A 25,858-nucleotide genomic window follows, 5' to 3' on the forward strand; every position below is an offset into this window, starting at 1 on the left:
GAAATTGTTAATTTTATATTCTGCACTTCTGAAACTATGAAGAAATACAATCCTCTTTCTCCCCCACACAAGACTGGTGTCCCAAGACAGAGAGTAAGAATACAGAATTAATGAATCCTTAAAGAAAGGATGAAACAAATTAGAGAACTAGAGAAAAAGCCAAAAGCCAGACCAAGGAATATCAAAAAGGCAAATGAAAAAAGAGCTCCAGTGAAGCCTAATGTGCCTGTGGACTCCATACAGAATAACCAACACGGCACCCACTGCGCCCAATGTGAGTTGGAACTAGATGAACTTTAAAGTCTTTTCAAACCCAAACCATTCTACAATTCTATTTACTCTCAGTTTCCACTGTCTAACAAAGAAGGTTACAGACTGTGTGTGATGCAATGTCAAGCAGTACCTGTTCAGCTTGTGACAGAAATGACAATAGGTGCTGATTTACAATTTCAAAGAGGTGTTGCCAGATTGCCATACTTTTACTCTGCTATCCCAGGGCATCACTTATTCTTCACAGTATGTTGTTTAGCTGGACTAAGCCCCAGGATCCACAGTTCCTGGAAACTTGTGAATGGCTGGAGCTTGTTGTCCAAACACCCTTAAAATTCCAGTCCCATGTGTGCCTTGCTCTTGGCAGTTATTCTTTTCTTAGTTAATTTTGCTCTGCTGCAAAGTTGATTTACCGGATTTCAGGCTTGAATCAGATCAAAAACTGGTCTGGCAAGAAGAAGAAAATCTGTGATGTGGGACAACCATCAGGATTTTTGCTGATATTTGGTAAATTTGGTGAATCTAAGCTCTTCATCAAAAATTATACTAAACCCCAAGCAAAACACACGTATCAATCTTGCCCCAATAGCTAAAGACTCAACACCAAACTTCCTTCAGACAGGCTCCTGCCTTCCTGGTATTTGTTTTCATTCTTTGACCATTTTTATTTTTCATCACAGTACTTAAATTAGAATTTATAATAACAGCTTGAGCTAAAACTCTCACTCTCACATGAAAACATAGCTGCAATATGCAATAAACAAAAGAAATCCTTCAACAAGTATCTTTACAAAGAAGAAACAATTGCTAAATCATCCTTTTCTTGCTCATTCTCAGTAGAAAAAAAAGCCTCGTCTTTTAGAATACTTTAGTTTGAGATATCTGTATTTCTTCAGTGTATCTGCAAATAGTATTGAAGGACAACCTTAGTACCCTCTCTTCTCTTCCTCTAGGTTAGCAAGATGATGCACCCCTCAACATTTCACTTCCACTCCCAGATAACCTGCTCTATTAAACTGAGCTGTTTTGCTAGAAAAACTTTGTGCTTCCTCTGTGCTTCCTCAGCAGCAGTACCACAGGATTTTCTGCAAAAAGCAAGTGAAACAAGAAGTCCCTCAGTATCCATGCCAGCAAATACTGTGGTTACTGTGAAACTGGCCCCATTTTGGTTTGCTGTCTATGGTTATTCTAGTGAAAAGTATTTCTTGGCACAGTATTAGTTCCAATGGCAAACATTTCAAACTTTTCACAGAAAACAATTGCTAATTATTCCTGTAGAAAACAGCTTCACACTGACAACTTGCAAAGAGAGGCTAAATTCATTACATCAATTATTCATGCTGAACATAAAAGTGTTTATAGAAATAGTTATGCTCAGAACAAACCAAAGATGTGTTCCCATTGATTCAACTGTTCATCAAGGAACAATTTTAACCTCTCAGTCTTTCCCATATCCATGCAAATGGCAGCAAGGCCAGCCTTTACCATCCACAGCATGACTCATGGTCATATTTTATTAATACAAACCCACGTAGGTATCTGAAACATGGAGGGATGAACAAAGAAAATCGATTATTCATGTTTATATGTGGATAACATACTTGCCTTTAGAAAGAACCGACAGGCTACAGAATCCTCAGATGCTGACGTGCAGTGCCGTGTAGCTTTATGCCAACAAGAGATCATCCTCCAACTCTACCTCATGAGTTGGAGAGACATAGAAAATCAATTTTGAAAGCAGAAGACTTGGACTCATAGAATTCCATTTGCTGTCAGTAAGAAACTATTACCTCCTATCAAAGATATCTAGAGATTTCAGGGAGAAACGTTCAAGGCAAATAAATTTTTAACATTTTATTGATGAACAGCCAAAAAACCAGCTTTTGTTTATTGTGCTGCTGGATGTAATAGCAACTCATACATGTGTAAATAAACTTTTGCCCATGTTTTCAACATGATAGCCACTGTTCTGAATATAACTCAGGCATATGGTGTCAGAGTCACAGACATCACCCTGAGAAAGACTGAGGATACAGAGCAGTGTGTTGGGAGCAGCAGAGGGATCCAAGGACTGTAAATCCAGAAACAGAGTACATTGTCAGCGGCTATTTTGTGCTGAGCCATCTGTTGCCTTGACTACACTGCCAGTAATAGTTAAAAGATAGCTGGAATGTGTCTGTACCAGCTACAAAAAATGTAACTTCTGTCCTCTTTGAAAAGAACAGGATCTGACTTACATTATACAGCAAGCACTGTAGGTGGACTTTTAATACATCTTTCTTCTGAGGAGTAAATTTTGTCATCAGGAAACACCCAATGTCCTTTGAACTCTATGCCCAAAGGCTCAGTGAACTTCTGTTGCATGTCCTGGTGGACACGTCCTGTTGTATTTTCTTCAAATGTTATTCCTGTATATGTATCACAAGTCACTTATCAGAGCTTATTAATAGTGTTGTTCCTATTTTTTATTAGCCATCTATGTGAACTTCCTTTAGAGTAGCTGGGACTTTAAAATAGGAGATGTATGTATAGATAATTATTTTCAGTTGAGAAGTGGTCTTGTAACAGACTCAATCACAGATCTGTAGATGAAGATTTGAAATAATGCTCCACAGACTGCTTTCCATCTTCTAGAACTCTGGAAATGCGCTGGAAAACAAGAGGAACAGAGTGCCATATGTTAAAATGACTGCTGCATTGGATTCAGTATGTATGGTAATATTTATATTAATTACTAGCTAGTGGCCTCAAGCTGTGGCTAGAGAAAAGATTATGTTGATCAAATCCTGGATATTTTGAATTAATTCTCTGTTCCACAAAGCCATAAACCTGTGTTTATACCTGTCCACATGATTCAACTTGTGCTGTGAAGCACTATACAAGTGGATTTGTAGCTTTGTTCAGTCCTTTTTCAGACTTATAAAAAGGGACATTTTATATCCTATTTAGGTTTAAATGAGACTGGATGAGATCACACTGAAAAGCTGTTACTCTGGGGTCTGAAAAGAGCAAGTACATGATAAACTGAAGTGAAATCCTACAGACTTCAAATTAATGGGTTAATTTTGTTCCTACCAGGAAAATATTATTATGAACACACCTAAGTGCAGATTTTCCTAAATGTTGCTCAGTTGTCCCAGAAGTCACTATTTATATTTTTTGAAACACTGCAGAAACAAATGGATAGCAATGAAACCTATCCATCAGAAAAAAATAAATAACAAAATAAAGCAAAATAAACTAAAACAAAACAAAATTAACTTTAGCTTTGAAAGATCAGCAAAGTTGATACATCAAACATTGTAGGTGTCACAGAATGCTTATGCATTATGCCTATCAGTAGCTACCTGCACCTGCATTAAATGTCACCCGCTACCTGAAAGAACAGGAAAACCTTTTAACATTTTAATCTTAATATCTGCACTGAATATACATCATTTGCTTTCATACGATGCATTAATCAATTGTTTTAATTGTGGGAAGTTTCCACAGAAATGAGTGAGAGGTTTTCTACTTCAAAGGCAACCTGTTTTGAGCAGCATTAACTATTCCAGCATAAGCTAAATCCTACTTCGAAAGCAGCATCTCTGCCATCAGAGACTGACCACACTGTGCATGTTTTGCCACATATGCTATGCTTACCTTACTCAGCTGCCTGCGCTAATTGCCCCATGTGATTAAATCGAGCAACAAACAATCGCTTTCCTCTGCTGCTAATAAACGTTATCAAACGCAAATCCGAGTAAATGACTAGGTCACATGAGACCTCTTGTGGTCCCGAAGCAGAACTGCACATCGGGGCTGCTTTTCAAACACCCGAAGATGTACCCCCGTGCTTCAGCAAGCGCAGCCAGAGGCACATGTTTGCATCCCTACAGAGCTTCCACCTCTCTCTTTGACGACAGAAGGGGGAAGGGGGGGGGGAGAAGAGTTTGACATATAATCTTCTGTTATTTTAAAATGACTTCATTTTCATAGCCTAGAATTCCTGAAGAAGCAACACTTTCTCCTTCCCCCATAAGCACACACAACTTACCATTGTTTTAAACAACTGGTTCACTTTCTTTTTTTTTAAGGTTTTCTTGTCACCATCTGAGGTGGAAGGAAACACTGGTTGACTCAACCTGTGTGATGCAATTGTTTCGTCAGGTGCCACAGGGCCAACCGTCAGGGTTAATCCTTAGAACAGAAACATATTGGTTGCACAAAACAAAACCAAAACAGGACAGTCAGAGTGTAAGACAAAGCAGAATTCAAAATAATGAGCTACTGCAATGGCTAGAAAGAATTTAGATATTTTTACTGTAACTAAATTCTTAGAACACAAAAGTAAGTAAGCTTACTGAGTAAGTTTAGAGGGGAAGCGCTAAACTTCATTACATGAAAACTGAATAGTGAAATAATGAACCAATCTGGTCAAAGAATTAAAAATAGATAAATACATGAAAAAGAAGTGGGCTGTGACAGTCTGTTGTGTTGTGCTAAATGTCTGTTAAAGGCATCTAGAAAGATAGGGACAATGAGAGGGATAGAGGAAGTGCAAGCTAAGAAATGAGATATGTTATGGAAGAAGTAGGGGGTAAAGAACATGGAAATGGGGCACATTTTCTTTACACACCCTGGCCTGGAAATGAGATCCACTTTCATTTACACTTTCCCCTTCTCTGCCATGCAGTTGTCAGTCTTTCTAGTGGGCAGTTACCTTACGCTATTTTTCCTTCCTCTTCCTGTGAGGGAGGCTTATGAGGCTTCCTCTCTAACATTCAAAGCAGAAGTTGACACCCTACTATGGGCCAGCCTCTGGGGATATTCATCTGCCAAAGCACAGATCTTCTCTTTCCGTTTCAAACGCTGCCCTCTGCTGTGAGGGGTAAGGAAGATGAATAGACCTTTCCTCTTTCAAGGCAGGAAGAATGCCCACACTACAACAAAGCCAAATTTGGAGCTCCAACAGCAGTGCTTTTAGAGCTGGGCAGCACAGTGTCACCAAGCAGTGGCAGCAGCAATGCTTTTGGAACTTGGCAGCACAGTGTCACCAAGCAGTGGCAGCAGCAATGCTTTTGGAACTGGGCAGCACAGTGTCAACAAGCAGTGGCAGCAGCAGTCCAGCCCACGCACACAATACACACTTACTGTAATCTCCATCTCAGAGGCATGGAGTCACAGACAGCACTACCTGCTCTGCTTGGGCCAAATCCTTTATTGCTGCTTCCTTAACACAGCAACAAAAAAGTGCAGAACTCTCATCTTACTGTAAGCAGCTTACCTGGAATAACTGGCATAGAACGACTGACAGGACTCATCTGCTTGAGGACAGACGTTTTCTGAGGTGCCACTGCATGCTCAGAGAGGTTGGTGTCACTCATGAACTCATATTTCCTCAACACCTGTTTAATAAAGAAAACCAATAAAAAAACCAAAGTCCATTAATGATGAATTGAGATGTGAGCAACAAAGATGCAAGCAAAACAAGATTTTGTGAAAAAGCATAAAAGAAAATAACTAAAAACCAAACTATTATGCCTAACCCAAGTCCTTTTGGGGATTGTTTGCGGAGTAAACTAAAAGTAATTAAAAGCATCAGAACTGGGTCCACATCAAATATTATATACTAGCTAAAAAATATGACATGATTTGGGAGATGATTTATATATGATATTCCTATCCTATCTGTGGAATAATGCCATCAGACAGCTCTGGCTGTGATCTGCAAAGGAAAATGAAGTTTTGAATACATTTCTGACTATTGCAATTCCATAGCCCCCTTGGCTACTGCAAGATTGTCACTTTTTTTCTGAAGCGAAAGAAAATCCTGTGACTCAGTAAGCAGTGAGATTTCCACAGCAAGGTGTGTGTTACCTAATATAATCACAGGACAAAGGTGTTGCTTGGTTTTGGATATTAATGCTTCTCAAAGAATGACTGTGCTATATAGCCCTCTTTTGTCTGAGGACATGTAGTCTAAGAGAACCTCCATAAGCTTCTCCTTGTTCCCCAAAAGAATCTTAGCTTTCTACTGAATTCACTTTACCTTTGATGATTCCTACAATTTTTTTTTTGATCAAATGACTTATGCTCTCCCCATGGAACTGAACAATTTCTTGTTGCCAGACAATTTAATTTCCATAGGGCTTGTATAGCAAGAGGACACCTTTCAAAATTGTTTCTGTCCATAAGTCATTTTAATGATCTAGCAGTGCAATAAAAGCACCCAGATGATCTGTGGAGCGAGAGACGCCAGTGATTCCAAACTTCAGTCTGGCACTGTTTAAGGAACACTGTTTGCAAGCTTGCAGTTTCCTAACAGCTGCATATTCCATAACAAGGTACAAAATGTTCAGGGCTCATCACTTCCCAAACAGCCGTGACTGCAGAGCTGCCATGAAATGGCAGCACAGGCAGTTGCCTCTCTGCTGGCTGAACCTGCCCAGTGCAGTACCCCCAGTTTAAGCTAACCGAGATTCAAAATTTGCAACTTCAGGGCTCTATTATCTGTCATCATAAGCAAGAGGAGACGTTCTGATTTTTGGCCTGATTTGTTTCTTCCTCAGCACCTCGCAGGTTTCATTCATAGCAGGGCAGACCATCTCTGCATCCTGCATATTTCCCTTTATGGCAGTTTTATGTGGGTTTAGTTATTTTCCTATGCAAAGCAGTAATGTCCTCTTTTTTATGGAATATAAAATACTACTGTAAGTCAGTAACATACACATTTTGTGTCAGACATAGAGATATCAGGTGATGTCTTCTCATCAGCAAACACCACACTGCTTCTCTTTGTTCTTTTTTTGGACTTTCTCCTCTTGACTTCAGGGTGAGGATTAATTTGCAGAGCAGTCTCCTCTGATTCTGCTTTTGCTTGCTTTGGTAGCACTACCTCCAGATCAAAGCTGCAGGAGGAAAAGAAAAAAGTACAAGTTGCTGAGTGATATTTTAAAAGCCACTGGCATTCTGATGTCATTTCCCCATGAAATATAAATGCGGGTCATCCTTTCCTTTGACTTTCTATGCAGCCTTGCAAACTGTTGGCAAAACGTATACGATGTACTTCAGCTGGCAACTGTAGAAACAAAGGAAATACCTTCAGGGGTATGACCTTGTCTTAAAATCTTGCAAAGAATGTAAAATATTAATATGAGTTCAAATCCCTTTTTAAAGGTTTGTGCATTAGCTTAAGAACTAAACTAAATGGAGTTAAGAGCTCATATGGCAAGTTTACGTGCAGTGATGATGGTGCTGACATGCTCTTTCAGTTATTGAAAACAGTGGAACAGAGTATTTATTGTCATGTTTTAAATGTATTCTCCTATTTATTTCACCAGACTGAGCAACAAAACATATAATTGATTAAAAAACAAAACAAAACAAAACAACAACAAACCCAAATCTCCCTCCTCTTCCTCTAATTTTTATAGTTCAAAAATTAGGCCATTTTTAATTAAAAAAAAACCCAAACAGATATTAAATTGGTGCTGGCTTTACCCCCTCTGAACTTACTTTACTCCCCTCCTGAACTTATTTTACAACATAAAAACTGATAAATGAAACAGCCTGGTGAATCTATTGACCTGCGCTTCCTAGAAATAAATTAGCATCATAAGAATTGAAAATAGTTGCATGATTCAGCTGTCTGGTTCCATAAGAGGCGTCTTGATTTCCTAGGGACCTGGGGCTGGCAGATGTGACACAAATCATGGCTGTGTGCTGCACCCTACTTGAGTAGAAGCTGAGGGGCAGGAATAGGAGCCTGGGGCCTCTCATAATGTGTGATACTACACATCTTGTTAGGCAGCTCAGAAAACTGAAGTAGTGTTAAACCACAAACTGACCGTAAATCATGCCAGAACAGAGGGGTATCTTAAGAAGGAGCACTCCAAGTTAGAGGCATACACCTTTGGACTTCTAAAACGTGAAGGAATCAAAAAAGGAGTTCAGATGTTTGAAAAAAATCACAATGAAACACTGCTCAGCAAGATCCATTTTACATGTACCTTGGCTGGGAAGAAGTTCAGTGTGCCCAAAGGATAATTTATAAAGCAAATAAAACAACTTCTGAGTGAAAAATCTACTCAGTATACCTATAACTGTCCTCTCAACCTCTGTGCTTCCCAGCGCTGCAGTTAAACAAGCAGACTAGGCAAACGTCACATTACTGCAGGCTTTACTAAAATGTTCCACCTCCTTACCAGTAATTTTGTGAAGGATGTCCTTTTCCTCTCCAATTTTGACAAGCAAAAAGATGCTCATTAAGTTAAAAGCTGTAGAAAAAGAAACTTGCAAAGTTTCTTTTTATAGGCTTTCTTATTTTTTGAAATGTCACTTAGATTTTAAAACACTTGTCTTCTGAAAATGAAATGCCAGTTTTTCAGTGAGAGTTGAGTATATTTTGTGTATTAAGGTTGCAATACTGAGGCTCTAAGCCTGGAGGAAGTGATAGCTACTATTAAAAATAATTTTGGCATAGCCTGAAGAGACTGTTAATGGTCTTTATCCTTGAATGACTTTTTAAAAATGTCTTTTAGTTTCATCCCATAAAACTGCTTAAAAAACAGTACTGAAAGAAAATGTGTATTGTATTCATAACCAACCTTTCTGAAGTGGTTTTGTTTGGAGTACTGCAGTCTGAATTCATGGAAGACAGGGAAATAACTGACAGCTGGCGATAGGATCTCAGCATTGACCTTGGCCGTCCTACTCTCTTATCATCAAAATCTGGCTGTAGGATGGAAAAGAGAACCACATTCTATCAAACAACTTGGTGTGAACCTCATTTCATCCCTTGTCACTAGGTCTTGACAATAGTACAGATGTTTTAACACATCTGTCATGAAAGAACTTATTTGCTATCATTAATTACCTTCTGGCTGAATACACTCTTACGCTTAAGACCTCCCAAACTTGATGACACAGTGAGTAGCTAAACAAACTACAACTGCCATAATAAACTGTATGTTTTGAAAAAGAAATGAAGAGAAACAGTGTCTGCTGATCTTATTTTGATCAGACCTGGGGCACGCCATTAATGTACTTGCTCGGGTAAATGGATTTAGTTAGTCCTTGCTCCAAGATGGTAATCATGCTCTGTCTCCAAGACCACAGGTTCTGCCATCTCTGTATGTTAATGTGGCCTTTTAAATTATATGTTTGCAAATTTGGACAGAATTAATATTGCCCTAGTAGCCAGAGAAGAAGAACAGGACTCCTCTGCATGTCACCACATATCCATACAAGCAGCACCAACTCTCTCTGCAAAGGTTGAAGAGTACACGTATGTTCTGCAGTGGAAGGAGAAAAAGGAGATACCACTCCAGATCTTCTTGAAGAAGATTTAGCTGTCACACTGGAAATATTAAGCTTAATTAAAGCTTATTAAACTTTGCAGCCTGGTACAAAGTTAACTGAAACAATCTGACTTAATTCCAAATGTCTTCCTGTTACCCGTGTTAGTAAGATCACACAAGGGTCTCATTTCTTTGCTAATTCTAGAACTGTTTTCTTTCTAATCAGGGGTGACTTCTGGGATCTAAATTTGTGGAGTGCAGTTAGCTTTTCTCTCTTTTTGTGTTTGAGTGTTTCCTGGGTGGGCACATCTCTCTCGAGTTAGCTTATCAGTGTCGAGATATGAGACGGGCTTTGGAGAATTTCCCCATGCATGCAAATCATAAACTAATTTTCCAACCTCCCTCAATTTCTATCCTATAAACAGGATATGAACAACTTCAAAAAACATTTCATATGAAAAGTACAGGAGTATGTTCTGATTGTCCAGAAAATATTAAAAATCCATGTGTAATTTCTTGTGCCAAATTCCCAAACACTTTGCTTCTGCTGTCATTTCTCACTAAGACCAATACTTAGCAGAAGACTGGGAAACATCTGTTATTTCAAGAATTACTTTCAAGTGTTTTGCAGAGTTTACATGCAGTGAGTTTACATGCTGCTCATCCTTTGAATGGCTGGAATCCTGAGATACAGACACAATAGCTGCACAGCTTGGTTGGATATTTTTCTTTTCTGGTAGTGAAAAGTTCAGGCCAGCCACCAGAGAGTCTAAGACATGGCAAAAGGGCAGCAGTGCCATTTGTAAAGAACATTCTCTGCTCTTGCAAACTTATAAATAGGTTGCTTTTGCTGAAGTGCTGATCTGTAAGAGTGCTGAAGGGTTCAAGCATTAGCAATATTGCTAAATGTAGATTACAACCTCTTTATTATTGCAAGGATGGTGGCATGGGACTGAAAATAGGAAAAACACTCAGATGAATATATAGAACTTTCATCATTTTCATGCTTTGTAACACAGCACAATATCATAGAATAGTTAGGGTTGGAAAGGACCTTAAGATCATCGAGTTGCAACCTCCCTGCCATGGGCAGGGACACATCCAAAATTTAGGTTAGAAACTTGCTACTTTTTCCCTTAAAACAGAAGAAAAATACTTTTATAAACTCATCAACATGAAAGCAACAACATAAAATATTTTTCCAAGGCAACTGTTGTTTAATCACAAAAAGCAGCCAACATCATTCTTGCTAGCCTGCACAAGCTCAGATAGACTATTTTATTGAAGAATTGTCCGGAGAGTTTGCGTTTGGAAGTTATCCTTCAATTCCCATATATTTCATCTTGGTGTCAACTAATATTTATAGTATTATCCACATGAGAGGGTTTACTTCACAGCAGAGCTGGAAGTGGCTAGCACAGGGAGACATCAATTGTAGATCAAAGCCCTAAACCACTAAGAAAACTTACAAAGAGAAGAAACATGAAAATTTGCTTTTTCTTCCATAGAAGGCAGTAAAGAATTGTAATTTTAATAGACATAATAAAATACTCCAAGCCTTCCAGATACATCAGAGAATTGAATCAACTCTTTGACTACAGAACTCAGGTCCAACTACCTTCACATCACAAGAAAACCCATAAGCAGAAGTTTGGTATGTGTTTTTGTGTAGAGCAGCAAGATGTGTAGTAAGTAAAGAGAAGTTGCAAAAGAGGTTGAAAGGAGAACAATACCAATTCTCTGGCTCCATATTGCTTTTCCACTTTAACTTTTAAATGCTTGAAACATTCCTCCATACGGTCATGGAAAGGACGAAGATTATCAGAAACTCTTCTTTCATGAATTTTAATTCCAGCCCCAAGGAAAGGTATCTTAAGTAGGGGGATAAAAAAAGAGGAAGTGAGAATATTAGACAGTGTTTGACAACCCCTCTGGCTCCACTTAAAGTATCTGCTAAGCCAACTGCAAAACTCTTCCTGTGATTGGCAGATAGATTTGTCAGTTGATCTCAGCTTCTAACAGCAAGAGAAGATGCAAAGGACTCTTCAAAAATGGGCTTGCTCAGTAAGTTTTTCGGGCACGTTGGCTGCCTCATAGTGACTGTTCTGCCTCTCCTGTGTGTTTTAATGTTAATCCCTTATGACATTAAAGACACTATGTGAGCCTTTAAAAACATTCTTACACTCCTATCCCACCTGCTTCTGAAGGTGCCTGCCATAGTTTACAACAAAGATGGTAGGATGAAAAGATATCCAAATGGATTCCAGGCAGGTGGTTTCATACCCTTTTCTTTCAAATGGAGGATTAAGCAATTTAAGGGAAAGGTTTCAATCAATCTTTCGGGGCTTCCTCATGTGATCACTTTGACAACTGCTGCAACAATTCAGTATGTGAATGTCTGGTTACTGAAGGTGACCTCTTCCTTTCTCCTCAATTTTATACTGCAGACTTCCTCTGTTCTCCCCACACGTCAAGAAATAGTCAATACAACAATGAACAACTCAAGCCACGAACAGAGGCAGCTTGCACTATCCAGGCTGACTGTGCTCAGTTCTACCCCTGTGCTTTTTGGATTTGCTGCTCATCCTTTGGGATAGCCATTTTGCATTAATGTTTGGAGCTTCTTCTGTAAAATCCATTTATTTTAATAAATAAATTCCATGCTTCCGTTTGGTGTTCTGACCCCATAAATAATACTGTAAACATCAGTCCACCACTGACTTGATCCTACTTTAGAAAGGCCAATTTCAATATAACTTTTAAAAACATGGTATTAAAGACCATCTATTACAGAGATGTGTTTGTCCTCTTTTGAGGGATTTGCAGGCATAGACAGAAATTACCACCTTATGCCAGATGGTGTTATGATCAATTTATACCAGTAAATCCACTGAGTACTTCAGATGCTCAGAAAGCAACCTTATACAGAGCCTGTGGTGGGCAATGATACAGAAGAAGCTGTAAAGGTTGGTAACTCAAATCAATAATCAAACTGAGATCAATTGAAATGAAACAGGAAACATTAAGAAACATTAAGAAAAGAGTAAAATAAAATAGATACGTTAAAACCATTTGGAAGATTCATTTCAAAGGCTGTGAGGAATAAATGGTTAAATCTTGTTGTTTCTCATCTCTGAAACAGAGATAAATCATAGAACCATAGAGCAGCTTGGGTTCAAAGGCACCTTTAAAGCTCATTCAGTTCCAACCCCTGCCACAGTCAGGGACCCCTTCCACTAGAGCAGCTTGCTCCAAGCCCCTGTGTCCAGCCTGGCCTTGAACACTGCCAGGGATGGGGCAGCCACAGCTTCTCTGGGCACCCTGTGCCAGCGCCTCAGCACCCTCACAGGGAAGAGCTTCTGCCTAAGAGCTCATCTCAGTCTTCCCTCTGGCAGGTTAAAGCCATTCCCCTTGTCCTATCCCTACAGGCCCTTGTCCAAAGCCCCTCTCCAGGTTTCCTGTAGCCCCTTTAGGCCCTGGAGCTGCTCTAAGGTCTTCCCTTCAGGAGCCTTCTCTTCTCCAGGCTGAACAAGCCCAGCTCTCCCAGCCTGGCTCCAGAGCAGAGCTGCTCCAGCCCTCGCAGCACTGGTATAAATTGACGAGCATCAGTATAAATATAGATAGTAATAATTCCTATTTGGACTAGATAATGCAAATAGAATTGATGATTTCTAAGGTCATGTTTTTCTTCCCTCCATTATCATGACAAATGCTTAGGTCAATAAAGAGAGCCATTTTCCCTTGAATGAAAATGAGCAAAAGCAAAAAGAGCAGGTTTTCTGTTACCACCTCCTATAGATGGATTTTCCTCTTTGAGGGCGAAAGGGTTCCTGCAGTACTGGTTATATATATATATGTATGTTATTGGTTATATAATTATACATGTATAAATAATAAATACATAAATAGATAAATAAATTAGCCAAACGAAACCAAGACAACAAATAACCTTGGTGCTGCTAGTACAGGCAGAATATTCAGTTTTCCCCTGGAGATAGAGCTTACAAATATTTCCTAATGGCCTTCCATGCTATTTGTCACACAAAAGGCAGGTAGCAGCAATCTTGTAGGTTCACTGAGCATTAATGTAACTCCTGAGAGCAACTAACGCTCCATTTCTCATGCAAAAAAAAGAACCCCACAAACAAAGAGAAACCAAGGAACACCCACTTCTAGGAAAGCTGTTTCCCAAGAGAATTTCTAACATTTGCAACTGTTTGTTTCCCCAGAAATTCATTAAGGCTTATGACTTTTGTCATGCTCTGGTTTGCCTCTGGGAATACAACCTGGGCTTGAAAACCTGGCCCTTTTAACTGTAAATGTAGCCCACAGTATGTGGCTTTTGATGAACCACTCCAAACGATGTGTTCTACAGAGTGCTTTTCTGGCTTGCTGCTTTCCCTGAGACATAAAGAGATTTATGGGTAACACCCCTGACTCTTGGCAGCATTTCATCGAACAACTGACACTGTAATAATGACACTCCTCAGGAAATATGATGTGAATCTTTTAATTAAGCCATTTCTCCAGTTTAGGCACAGATTTTAAAAAACCTGAAGGACAGGATCACTTAGATCCCCAAGAATGTATTAGCAATCACATGCCACATCAGAGGATGAGGAGTCATAGCTGTGAGATTCCAGCAGTGATCTGAACGGGTCAGTAATACATGCTTCCTGTTGTCCACATTAAAATGGAAAGAACTGAAGTCATTGTTCATACTACTAATATCTAAACAGGACAATACATAGATAGTCCTCTTACAGCTATATATACTCTGAAACATAACATATAGCCTAAGAGGGAGTGTTTTACTATGAATCCTTTTTCAAAATACTCTATGAACTCTTCACAGAACTAGGCAGGAAAATCTGTAACAAGAATCTCATTCTTCTACCCCTCCCTGCTTTGGGGAAACAGTAAAAGAAAACCCCAAACAACCAACATACCCTTCCCTACCCCCCCCCCCCCCCCCCCAAATTAAATGGTAAAAGTGAGTCATCTAAATGCTATGTTCTCCTGATAGAAAAGAGCAGACTAAAGGAATAGCTGATGAAGGCTCAGATGACTGCTGTCAGTAAGAAGTTACCTGCCAAGCAATTAGATCTTTGAGTCTGTTCAGCTTTTCCAGATCCTGTGGATGATCTCTGCTATATTCATCTGTAAAGAAAGCCTTAGACAAAAAACATAATTATTCAGTCCATCATTTTGATAGTAAAAGAGATCAGTCATTACTGCAGTGACTCCGACTGATGGCCAGAGAGACACATGCATGCTCCTTAACTAGACAGTAATTCCTCATAGTACCAGCTGAGGACTGAGGTGCTCTGTTTTGGTAAAATGTATTCAGTCTGTGTCCAACACTTCTAAACTTCACTTCACTTACTATGAAACCCAGTTACGATTTTATTAAGCTTGCACTTAAAATAAAAAGAGTTGCATATTTGGAGTACCATGATTTACTTGGATAAATGATCACTTTATTTAAGTACCCTACTTACTGACGTAAGTCAGCCTTACACAGGAATCTCTCTCTGCCATCGACAAGCAGAGCCAGACGCTGTGTACACACTGCCTCCTGCTGCTCAAAGATCTCATCCCCCATGTACAAAAGAAGAATGAAGCTATTAGTCCATTACTGGCAAATAGCTAAACAAATGATACTTGAGGACTAACATAGCATAAGCCATACTCCTTCAGCATAGTTCATGCTTAACACATATAATTCATGTGTGTACATATATATACACGCACATATGGCATTGTTTCAGCACTGAGCCTATCTGATGTGCTGAGCCTGCTCCTGGGCATGGCACTTGCTTTTTCTGCAGCTGTTGGGTAACCCCACGTTGATTTTAATCCCAAACTTCAATAATTTAGAGTTTAAATTTATATGAGCTTTTAGCATTCCTGTTTTCTCTCCTGCTGCACCTTCACAAGGTGGCCTTAGGGACAAATTTTCTACAGTTCAGTTCCAAAAGACATTCTATTTTCCATGTATTGCCAGAACAGTTTTTATTTGTGTTCCTGTTTTTTACAACAAAACCTGCTACATGGAAACTGCTGTTACTGAGGAAACCTGGTGACAGCTGGATTGCTAACTGACATCTAAATACTCCAGACCCACTGTAGGATTAAGATGTTCATTTACTTTGGGCCAAATCTTTTGATGTGTGAGAGCCTATTTAGCCACAAAAAGGGTATTTTTGTCCCACAAACATATGAAATCCCTCATAACTGCAATTAATACTGAGATTCAGTTACTCTACTTGCTAGTTTCTGCTTTCAAAGACAGATGTGACCAGGATATGAGGATCTCTTAATCACTGGAGTTACGGCTTTCATAATCCCAGTCCACATTTCACTGCCACTTTGACCAAAGGATGTAATAGGATTATGGTATACTGTATCTGAATATGTCCTTTGCATTGACTTAAAAGCTCTTACCTTCTCATATTTAGCAAAGCCACCCATAACTGCTGGATCAACAATTCCATTCAGAAGCATAGAAAGTGGATTAATAGGAAGGTTCTCATCACTCTGGTATTGGTTAATCATCATCAGAATCTTTTCATTTGTCATGGACATAGTCTCAATAGCATTCTCTAAAGGACTAATTGTAGTCTATAAAGAAACAAAAAACTTCTCAGGTTAATAAAGAGATAAAAAGGTCTTTTTGGTTTTATGAAACTGTTATTCATGTATATGCACAACATTCTTAATATTCATCAAACCAACAGAGATTTATTCAATTCTCTTAGGACTTGGTGCTGAAGCTATGAATCAGGTGTAAGATACATCGATCCTAGCAATAGAAAGATAAAATGTAAGTAGTTACAGTTTTGTAGATATAAAAATAAGTAACTAAAATAGTCTTGTGTGATAAATTCACAATTTTGTACACAAGGATATGTATAGATACATGTTTTTTGGGTTCTCAGCATGTTAATACACACCTGTGACATGGCGACAACCTCAAACCATCGTAAAATCCCAGGAAGTTTGTATGCTGTAACAAACGATGTTCTCTCAATCCACATAGACTATTAAAAAAACATAGCAGGGAGAAAATGGTATGTCAGGATTTAAACTTTAATCTTTCCTGCCTTCTGGAATGTCAGAGTCTAAGCATATAGATGGAAACTATATGCACATTTTTGCGTTAAAGGACTCTACAAAATGAATTGAGCACAGCAATCTGCACAAATCATTTGTCTGGTTTCAGATTACATCATCTGTAGCACAAAGCAGAGGAAAATCACTTTTGCATCTTTTGCTATCTATTCCTATTTTTGTCATTACAGATTGAATGACCACAACTAAATGACCTACTCTCACCTCTACTCAGATTATTCTTCCTCCCTCCACATATTTCTGGAATTAAACCCAGTAATACCCCTGCAACAATTTGCCAGCATTCTTACCCTTTTCTGCTCCTTTCTTTTCTTCTCCAAACAAGACTAGCTATTGGTAGTTTAAAATGCCACTAGTTCATTTACACTATTGCTCCTTATTTTACCAGTATCAGCTCATCTAACTTCAGCTATCTGAAGCAAGTATGAATATTATCTACTGTCATCAGCACTGAAAACATTAATGATGTAGGTTTTGTAAACCAATTCCAAAGTATATTCATAAATGGTTTCAAAACTCTGGTTTGCAAAGGAAGTTGATGTGCATCATGAGTCTTGGTAATACAGTGCAAAGCTGAGATGTCAAGGTAGAGTTTGCTTTTGAAGTATTGAATTTAACTATATTAAATTAAAAGGGTGAGAAGCTTCTCAAGTGAAACTGTTGACAGGACTAATCAACACACACAGAACTGAAACGGTCCATTCTTTTAAATAAATAGCTTTTCCCACCACTATCCCAAGAGCACAGCTTTAACCTTAAGGACTGGATGACATGGTTCCATGACAAACTATACAGTATCAGGTATCTATATAATGAAAATATAAAAATTTACCACATTTTTATGCACGACACTAAAAAATAATGTATGGTATTGCAGATTTCCTAGAATAGTTAAACAACAAAGACCATTCTCAGTATTACACCATAGGGAATGGGAAAAAAAATGACACAGGTAGTACTGCAGTCTGTCTGGATTTGGGAGGACTGATGAAGACAGTCAACACATACCTCTTCATTGACAAGCTGGCAGCTGACTCAAGTGCTGTCAGCTGCAAGAGGCAAAACATTTGAGATTCATTTACATGGCATCTTATTTCATAATGAAAATCTGTACCAGAAAATGTTACTGCTTAACACAAATGTGTTGAACACACTTCGCTACATAATGTTTATCTGCAACTGAAACAGGGATGTATCATTGAGTAAGTAAATAGAAGTAATGCTGAAATGGAAAACCCTTGTGTTTAGTTTTTTGAACCAGATCCTAAAGTTAGGGTGTCTGTAAGGAGTGATCTGAGACTAAGAAAGGATCTAGATCAGAATTCAGTCACAGTGACCAGAACCTCATCCATCACTCTGTCATTCATCTACTTACAGCAAATTCATTTTCAGGGTCAACAGATCCTTTTCTGACTGGTCTTGAGTAGTGGAACAGGTGCACGTTGTTGGATTTGTAAAAACTGGAAGAATAAAAAACTATTGTAAAATACAGAATTCAGAAATTTATGGATCTTGGTATCTCAGTGAAATATTTCATTTTGAGGCAGTTGAGTTTTTAATTAAAAGTAAATTTACCGCTCAGAAAAAAGACACTTTACTGAAAACTCAGGAGACAATTATTTATCTATAAATCAGGGTCAACACACAGTATTTTACAAGTATGAAGCTTCAGCTTGTGACTGGGTGTAGTTATGTTAAAACCTCCAGCAGAAGGTCTAGAAAAGATTTTTGCTTTCCTGTCTCTTGCTGTGGCATGCACACTGCTTGCCTGCCTTAGAATGACATAGAAAAGGAAAATATTTTGTTCAAAATAACTGGCTGAACAGAGTGGCTCTATTCACCTGAACTGAAATACATGTGTTTTTTCCTCCACAGCACATGCCACTTCAGTTTAATCATGCCTAGTAATTATGCTCACAATGCTGAACTAGAGGTACTCAAGAAACTAAACATTTGAAGCCATTACTAAGAATTTTTTGTGACAGACAAGAAAATATATATAAATACTCACAGAAGGGGACATCAGTGTAAAGAATCTATTGCAAATTCATGTTATGGTCTATTCTGTTTAGCTAATGAATCATTCCTAATCCCTATAAGCACATATTTCCACTGACCTTGTAACCCCTCGGCTTCTAGCACTGGCTGATTCAAAAGCAGAGATTGCACAGTTCTGTCTCTCTGCAAAACCAACATGCCTCTCCTTTTGTTTTTTCCAATTTTTGTCCTTAAAAATTAATTATATTTTAAGTAAAAGCTAAATTTGCAGAGAAAATAAAGTATTTTACAGTAAAAACAAGCCATGTTTTGGAAACCTACAGCAAGAAACCAATGAAGACACCCCAAACAGTTGAGCTAAGCAAGCTTATGGTATGGTATTTCATAGGAACATATGGTTTCTGATCCAACCTACTAAGGTTATCTGCATCAATAAAGAAAAGGAAGTACTGTACAGTTCCATCACTGTGTCACTACAGGCCTGACTCTCTCTCCATCTTATTATTTATATATTGATGGATTTGGAGGCAAAAGTCTCACAAGCCTGAAGTCAGCCAATATTCCAGTACTTACTTATGCAGTTTCGGCATCAGCAATTGGAATGAACTATCACTTTTCAGATGTATACTTAAGTAGGGGCACTTAAGTAGGAGCCTGTAGTAAGTTCAAGCAGTTCTACAAAGGTTAGCTAGTTTGGTCTCAAAATGATTTGGACAATTAATTTCCTTTTCTCCTTTACAAAATCTTGACCATAGTACAAATGGAAACCATTTTGCTCAATGTCTTTTGCACTTGGGAAACAAGTCATAACAAGATTCTGTTGCACAAGAGCCTTCAACTCAACCACTGTTGTGCTGCCAGCCACCTCTAAGACCTCTCTCTCCATCATTTACCTAAGAAGCTGTGTTGAAAACACACTAACTTGGACCCAAAGCATGGATTCCACCTCCCCACCCTGTCACCATATGCTAGTCCTTAAGTGGTAGATATTCTTTCATGACATCCCTAGGGAATACATAAGTCAGTTAACTAAGACAATAAAAGATCCATTGGCAAATGACTGAATCCACAGAGTAACGGTGGTCAGTTTAGGAGCATGGCCTGCCTTTCACTGTATTATCTACTACAGAAATTCACTTACTTTATAATTTGATCAGGTACAGCCTTATTTTTGAATCTGGGCTGCTCCTCGAGGACTGGTTGCACTGTAAAACACTGGATATCTGAAACCATGCAAGTTAAGGGCATGTCATTAACTATTGGTTTGAAATAGTGCAGGCTGGGGGGGAAATGAAAAACAGAATTATAATAAAAAAAAGACATTTCCTGATGAAATATTTACAAGGTTCAGGGTTTCATTTGTGCTGCTCGCTTTGCTGAAAAGGAAAAATCTGCCACTAGTAACCAGTGAATGTATATTAATATTCATTTTGAATTGCATATTTTTATTATTTACTGAGCTTGAGTATTTGTAGCCAAATTTATTGCACTGAATCATTCATTAAATTTTAAAGCCCTGCCAATTTACAAAAAAAAAACATCAACAACATCTGATGTTAAGGATTTCACTGTTTAGCTTTAAGCATATGTAAGGTCCTCGTGTCTAGAATTTCATCTTGGAAATCTGTAACTGAGCATCCCTCTTACTCCAGATTTTTTTCCACAAAAGTGTTATTTTTGAAGCTGAATACTGTACTTGTAAGTAAATATATCATACTATGTATTTCAATTTATCTGAAACTCATGTCCTCTGGTTAGATTTTTCTGAAATGTGTAAGTAGTGCATATCTCCTGTTAGATTTGAGCAATTCTACTCTAAGAAAGGACTGAAGCATATGATCTTAAAAAAATACAATTAGTTAAGATACCAATCAGACTTATGAGAGCTTGGGCCTCAAGCTTAATGTAGGACTTTAGGAAAGCCTGTAATAAGGCCCAACCATGTGAACAGAAAGCAGGATTCTTTTCTCCTCCAGCAGGTTCTATTAGGCTGCACCTAAGAGAGTGTGTGAAATGTTCCATTACCTTGAGAATTAATAAAGGAAAATCAACATGTGACAAAAAAGAAATATCTGATACAATCAGGTGATTTCATATCTGCTCAGCCAGGAATGATTTAAATCAAAACATGAAGAAAAAGATAATGCATCCAAGCAACCGTTCGAGTACTTCTAAACAAGAATAATTTGGGGTATTTTAAAAGGTGGTCAATGATGTTTACGAGTTAATTTTTCCTAGGAAAATATCTGAGACTGACACAAGGCCTATTTCTGATGCCAGACATACAAGTGATAGCCAAGTGCAGTGTCAGCCAGAACAATGTTCAAGGAAGACGTTAACTTAGTATCTAGACGTAACAGCTAGGAATGTGAGGTAACTGACAAATCACTGCTTTAAACTTGGCCATTCAAGTGTTCATCACTAGTTTTGCCACCTGAAGAAAATAAAGGTAAACCATCTATGGACTTGAATGAGTATTCTTCACCGAAAGGGTTGTCAAGCACTGGAACAGGCTGCCCAGGGCAGTGGTCAAGTCGCCATCTCTGGAGGTATTAGAAACGTGTGTAAGTGGCACTTAGGGACATGGCTTACTGGTGGACTAGGTTTATGGCTGGACTCAATTTTAAGGTCTTTTCAAACCGACATGATTCCGTGATGACTGAAAGAGACAGAGCGCTTAGAACTGTGAGAAAACCAGCAAACACTTCAGGAACAAACCATAAAATACATGAAGGACATCAAAGTGCAAACTGAGCTGCCACATTGCTTCCTTTTTAGGAAATTCTTGTTCCACATGGATAAACGCTCATCTCCCACGTGTTAAAGGATACATTGACCAGGAGAGCTTTTCACCTCCTCTCCAGGAGCTGAGGTGGTGTTCATCTTCTCAGCACTGGGAAACTGACTTATCAGCTGTGCCTGGAAATCCTCTCTCCTCTCATATTCCTTCCCACGGTAGATGAATACTTTGTTCTGCAAGGAATACATTTCTTGGGCTATATGAAACTGAGGCAGAAGCTAGAGATACATGTTTGTCAGTACAAAGGCACAACAGCATCTCCAAATTTTGGAGTGAGTGTTACTGCTTTCTGAATATTCATTAACTATGAAGCGGGACACAACTTTGACTGTGTGCTAGAAGGCAGCACTAACTGTCCAGAGTTCCTACTGGATGCTGTTAGACAGAATGAAGACAAAGTGGCATCAGCACTAAGGATGCTCCTGTAGAGCAGAATAAAATCAGAATGGGAAGTAAGGAAAGTCCTGCAACTCTTCTTCTTCTTGTCTGTCAAGCAAAAGCATCTTTCAAAAACATTCTGGATCCAGGTTTCACAGCTCTCTAATACTAATGTATATGTTTCCTTTGCCTGATCCTGCTCCTTCCTCCTTGATATTATGACATGTCCTCATTTACAATACTGTAACTTCATTTGTGGTTCGGTTTGCTTTGTTAAACGGGGTACATCTATAATACCAGAAACAAAAGGTGAATGCTTAATTTGGTGTAATATTAGCATATTTTTTCCCCTGTTTTCAAGGCAACTTTGGCCTTTAAAACTGGCAAAGAGAAGTCTTTCACCGCTTTTCAAGAGTAACGAAAGCTACAATATTCATTGTAGTATGTAATAAAAGATTCTTTTGCTACAAGAAAACATCAAATATTCAGGTTGGTTTTATGCTCTGAAGACATGCACTACTGTGGTTAAAAGAAAGCAATGCTCTTTTAAGACCAGTAAAACATAAAAGTATAAAGTAAAAACCATTTGTGCATGACTTCTTAAGTTTGGCAGATTTCCTGATTAAAAACAGACCCTTTGGATTCTTGTTTTTCACATAGTAGTCAAAAGTGGAGAAAAACAAAGAAAACTGGGAGTAGATTCAGTGTATAGAGGTCTGTTTAACGAAAACAGCTCAAACTTACCATAATTGTCCTAAGATATCAACTAGCTGTTACCATTCAGGAAAAAACTTTCATTCAGGAGTCATAGCAGACAGTTGGTATGAACATGTCAGCTCAATGCACATCAGATATCAAAAAAGCAATGTGAACTTGGGTCATTACAAGGAAAACAGGGAAAGAAAAGAAGAATCGATATCACACTGAACTAACTTATAGTATATCCTCATTTCAAATAGTATGTACACTTCCTGTCCTGCCATCTCATGAACTAGGACATGGACAGCAAGGGTACCAGGATGTTAAACATATGGAGTGGTTGCATTAGACAAACCAAAACTATAAGGAACAATATAGCATGAATGGGATGAGGAAAGGAATTAAAGGAAAACTGTTCAGTCTCCCTGTAAGAATTAGTGTAGAGAAATTATTATACAAGAACAAAAAGGCAACAGCAAATCTCCAGCACACATATTGTGAGGCCACTGTTCTGGAGGGCATTAGTTCAGAAAGCAACTGGACAAATTCACTGTCGAACAATCCATGAAGGGCTAGAAAACAAAACTGTCACCTCCAGCCCAGGAAGCTGTTTATCAGGTACGCAGGGAATATTTACCGGGTCAGTATCACTACACATCTGCTCTACATTATACTCCTCTTCCCTATCCTACTTAACTACTACTTCACACTGTTAAAGGCACAATATTTGTGGATAGAGTGCATTGGTCTTAGAAATATGCTGTTTCTACATTGGCAATGTATTTCAGTTGTAGCTGAGAGGCAACATAAAAGTGAAACTCTTGGCAGTTCATGTAAGGCCCACTTAAAATCCCTCCCTCATGTGAAACAGAATTTTGGGTTTAATTTGGACACAAGTTTGTTAATAGCATTCTACTAGTTACCAATAACCTGTGTGGGGACTCATCCAAGAAACACAGAATCATAGAATAATTAGGGTTGGAAAGGGCCTTAAGATCATCCAGTTCTAAGACTCATAAACCATAAAGAGCTACCCGAACTGAATTACATCATATTGCTGCGTTTGGCTGTCATGTATCACCTTCACTACTGAAGTATCCTCCAGTTCCTACAATCAAACTAAGAGAAATAGTCAACTTTAAAAACGCATCTGAAAACTTTTCATGCACAGCCGTACAAGTGACAATTCAGATTCTCTACAGTTCTGCACCCAAGCAAAACTAAATCCATGCCAAATATCCCCAGAGATTCATTAGGAGAGCACTCTCACATTTTTAGAAGCATATGAAAATAAATGAAAAATAAAAAAAAAGTAAGAGTTTAAACAGGTTTACCCTTAGAAATGTGGGGAATCCTTGGCCATAATACCCAACAGCAAAATAGTCCGGTTTAGGTCTCAGAATTTTCATGATGTTTTCATAGAACTTTGCCTGTTGAATCTGAAAGCAAAAGCAACTTCAGTTCCTTCTGTTTGGGTTTGTTTTTTTGCTGTTAACCTGCACAGCAATACTAGGCTCTGTGCTACAGCTCTCAGTGAATATGTGAGAGCTACCAACCAGTCAGTGAGCTACAGCACTAACCAGTCTGCATGCGCTGGCACATGTACTGCTGCAGTACGTTAAACACTGTTTACATTTCTATGCAAATATAATACTTAGCTAAACGTTTATGGCTTCAACTTGAATTCTGTGGTCTCAGAATCAGCCTTACCTTTCATTTCTTCAGGAATAGAAAAACAAACAACCACGCCACAGTTTACACTTCAAACACCTCACTGATAGCATTACTGAAATAACCCACTTGGAAAAACTCCCTGCCTCAAATGTTTTCAGAGCTATGGATCAACTCACACTTTTGCCCTAGCATCATGCTAAGGACACACACTATGTAAAGGGCTTGGAAGCATGTCTTCCTTAAAATACCAAGTGTCATTTAGGGTTACTATTTGTATTTCCTGTGTTATAGCTAGGAGACACCCAGCACTGCAACTGAAATGGAACTGGCAAAAATACTGTCTTTAGCTTGTCTTGAGCCTTTAGTTTGTGCTAAAAGTAGAATTTATTGGGAGGAAAAGAAACTCTTTCTGCACTCAACACTGTTCATGAACATCCTGTTTTGATTCCTGTGCTTTCTTTGTAGAGGGGATATCTATTGAATGAGCCCTAAATATTTGTTACAGATCATGTGAGTGTGGAATCTTTGGGGTAAAAAGAGAAGGTATGTGGGGGAGAGAGAGGATCTCTTTAGATTAATTCAATTTTAATGAAAACAAATTACTGAACATTTCATCTTCCTTCTAGCCTTTGGACCTACTTCTAATTCCTTGTAATGTGTTACTTCCCCAGTCCCTGATTAGGACAGAGTTCCTCAGGTTTGTCAAGATTCCAGTTCCTAAAATTTAAAGAAAATTTTCAATGAAAAAAAAATGCATCCAGGTGCTTTTTCTACCCTAAAATGTACCTAAAGTGTACCCTAACATGTACCCTAAAAGGCCTCAAAAACTGTTACATTTATTTTGTTTATTTATGCATGTCTTTAAATTGCGCTGAGAACATGTTGATTCATCTATAGAAGTTTCAAAATACCTTACTAGGCAGATGTCCATGCAACATGAACAAAGTTCTTTAGGAATCTCTGAATCTTTAGTGATGGCTGGTTACAATAAATCATAGCAACTCTTTGACAAATGAATTAAAAACCCAACTCAGACAACAAGCTCATAAGCAGCTCTATCATTTGACAGCTCAAAAGCACTCATTTCTGTGACTGAAATAATTTTAAGACCTCTAAATAAACTTACCAGGTTTTGACTTAGAAGTTCATAGTCAAAAACTTCCTTTTCATATTGATCTGCAAGTTCTTTGCATAAAGCTATGGCTTCCTCCCACATCTGCAATACAACCACATATTCATAAAGGCATTCCAGTACCAACAAGTTTCTAATGCATCACTGTTTAACTACAGCTTTATTGGTTATGCTGTCTTTAAATTGAAGTCATTTATTACCTGCACGTTTAGAACGAAGACTCGAGGCAATCATAAATTTTAGGAAAGCAGATTAATGTAAAAAATAAGAGTGTTATATGGTTCATTATGGGAAGGAACAAGTAAACCCACTTCATTTTTACAATGAGATAGCAAAAGAATCACCTGACCTTTCAGATATGTTAAAAAAGAAGAGAAAAGCACTAAGGTGCATAACATGCAGAATATACCCTAAGCACAGCAGCAGTGTATAAAGGGACTGCCACCTGCCTCTCCTTAAACCCAGCACACTTCACAGGAAATTCAGAAGGAC

At 38.4% G+C, this 25,858-nt stretch overlaps 1 protein-coding gene and 1 long non-coding RNA gene across 6 annotated transcripts in view; one reads left to right on the forward strand and one right to left on the reverse strand.

The window, feature by feature from the left end:
* LOC130602352 (uncharacterized) overlaps positions 1 to 1,363 on the forward strand; it is a 31,024-nt gene extending 29,661 nt beyond the window's left edge. For all 3 annotated transcript variants that reach the window (XR_008972885.1, XR_008972884.1, XR_008972883.1), the window contains exon 3: positions 1,224 to 1,363. This is a non-coding gene — a long non-coding RNA (uncharacterized LOC130602352). The remainder of the gene's footprint in view (positions 1 to 1,223) is intronic.
* A 735-nt stretch (positions 1,364 to 2,098) lies between these two features.
* The window catches only part of DOCK2 (dedicator of cytokinesis 2), a 167,440-nt gene continuing 143,680 nt past the window's right edge, over positions 2,099 to 25,858 (reverse strand). For 2 of the 3 annotated variants that reach the window (XM_057415140.1, XM_057415142.1), the window contains exons 39-52: positions 25,361 to 25,450; positions 23,895 to 23,999; positions 21,515 to 21,656; positions 19,825 to 19,906; positions 18,061 to 18,145; positions 16,508 to 16,594; positions 15,999 to 16,175; positions 14,641 to 14,724; positions 11,285 to 11,422; positions 8,859 to 8,986; positions 6,980 to 7,160; positions 5,537 to 5,657; positions 4,307 to 4,449; positions 2,099 to 2,919 (exon numbers count right to left, since the gene is read on the reverse strand). In XM_057415140.1, coding sequence (XP_057271123.1) covers positions 2,845 to 2,919; positions 4,307 to 4,449; positions 5,537 to 5,657; positions 6,980 to 7,160; positions 8,859 to 8,986; positions 11,285 to 11,422; positions 14,641 to 14,724; positions 15,999 to 16,175; positions 16,508 to 16,594; positions 18,061 to 18,145; positions 19,825 to 19,906; positions 21,515 to 21,656; positions 23,895 to 23,999; positions 25,361 to 25,450 — 1,638 coding nt within the window. In that variant the 3' untranslated portion in view covers positions 2,099 to 2,844. The other variant, XM_057415143.1, reaches the window with a different exon arrangement.

Source organism: Pezoporus wallicus, unplaced genomic scaffold (genome assembly GCF_028554395.1).
Source record: "Pezoporus wallicus isolate ANWC-B61680 ecotype Strahan unplaced genomic scaffold, APGP_CSIRO_Pwel_v1 contig_4161, whole genome shotgun sequence".
Classification (NCBI taxonomy): domain Eukaryota; kingdom Metazoa; phylum Chordata; class Aves; order Psittaciformes; family Psittacidae; genus Pezoporus; species Pezoporus wallicus.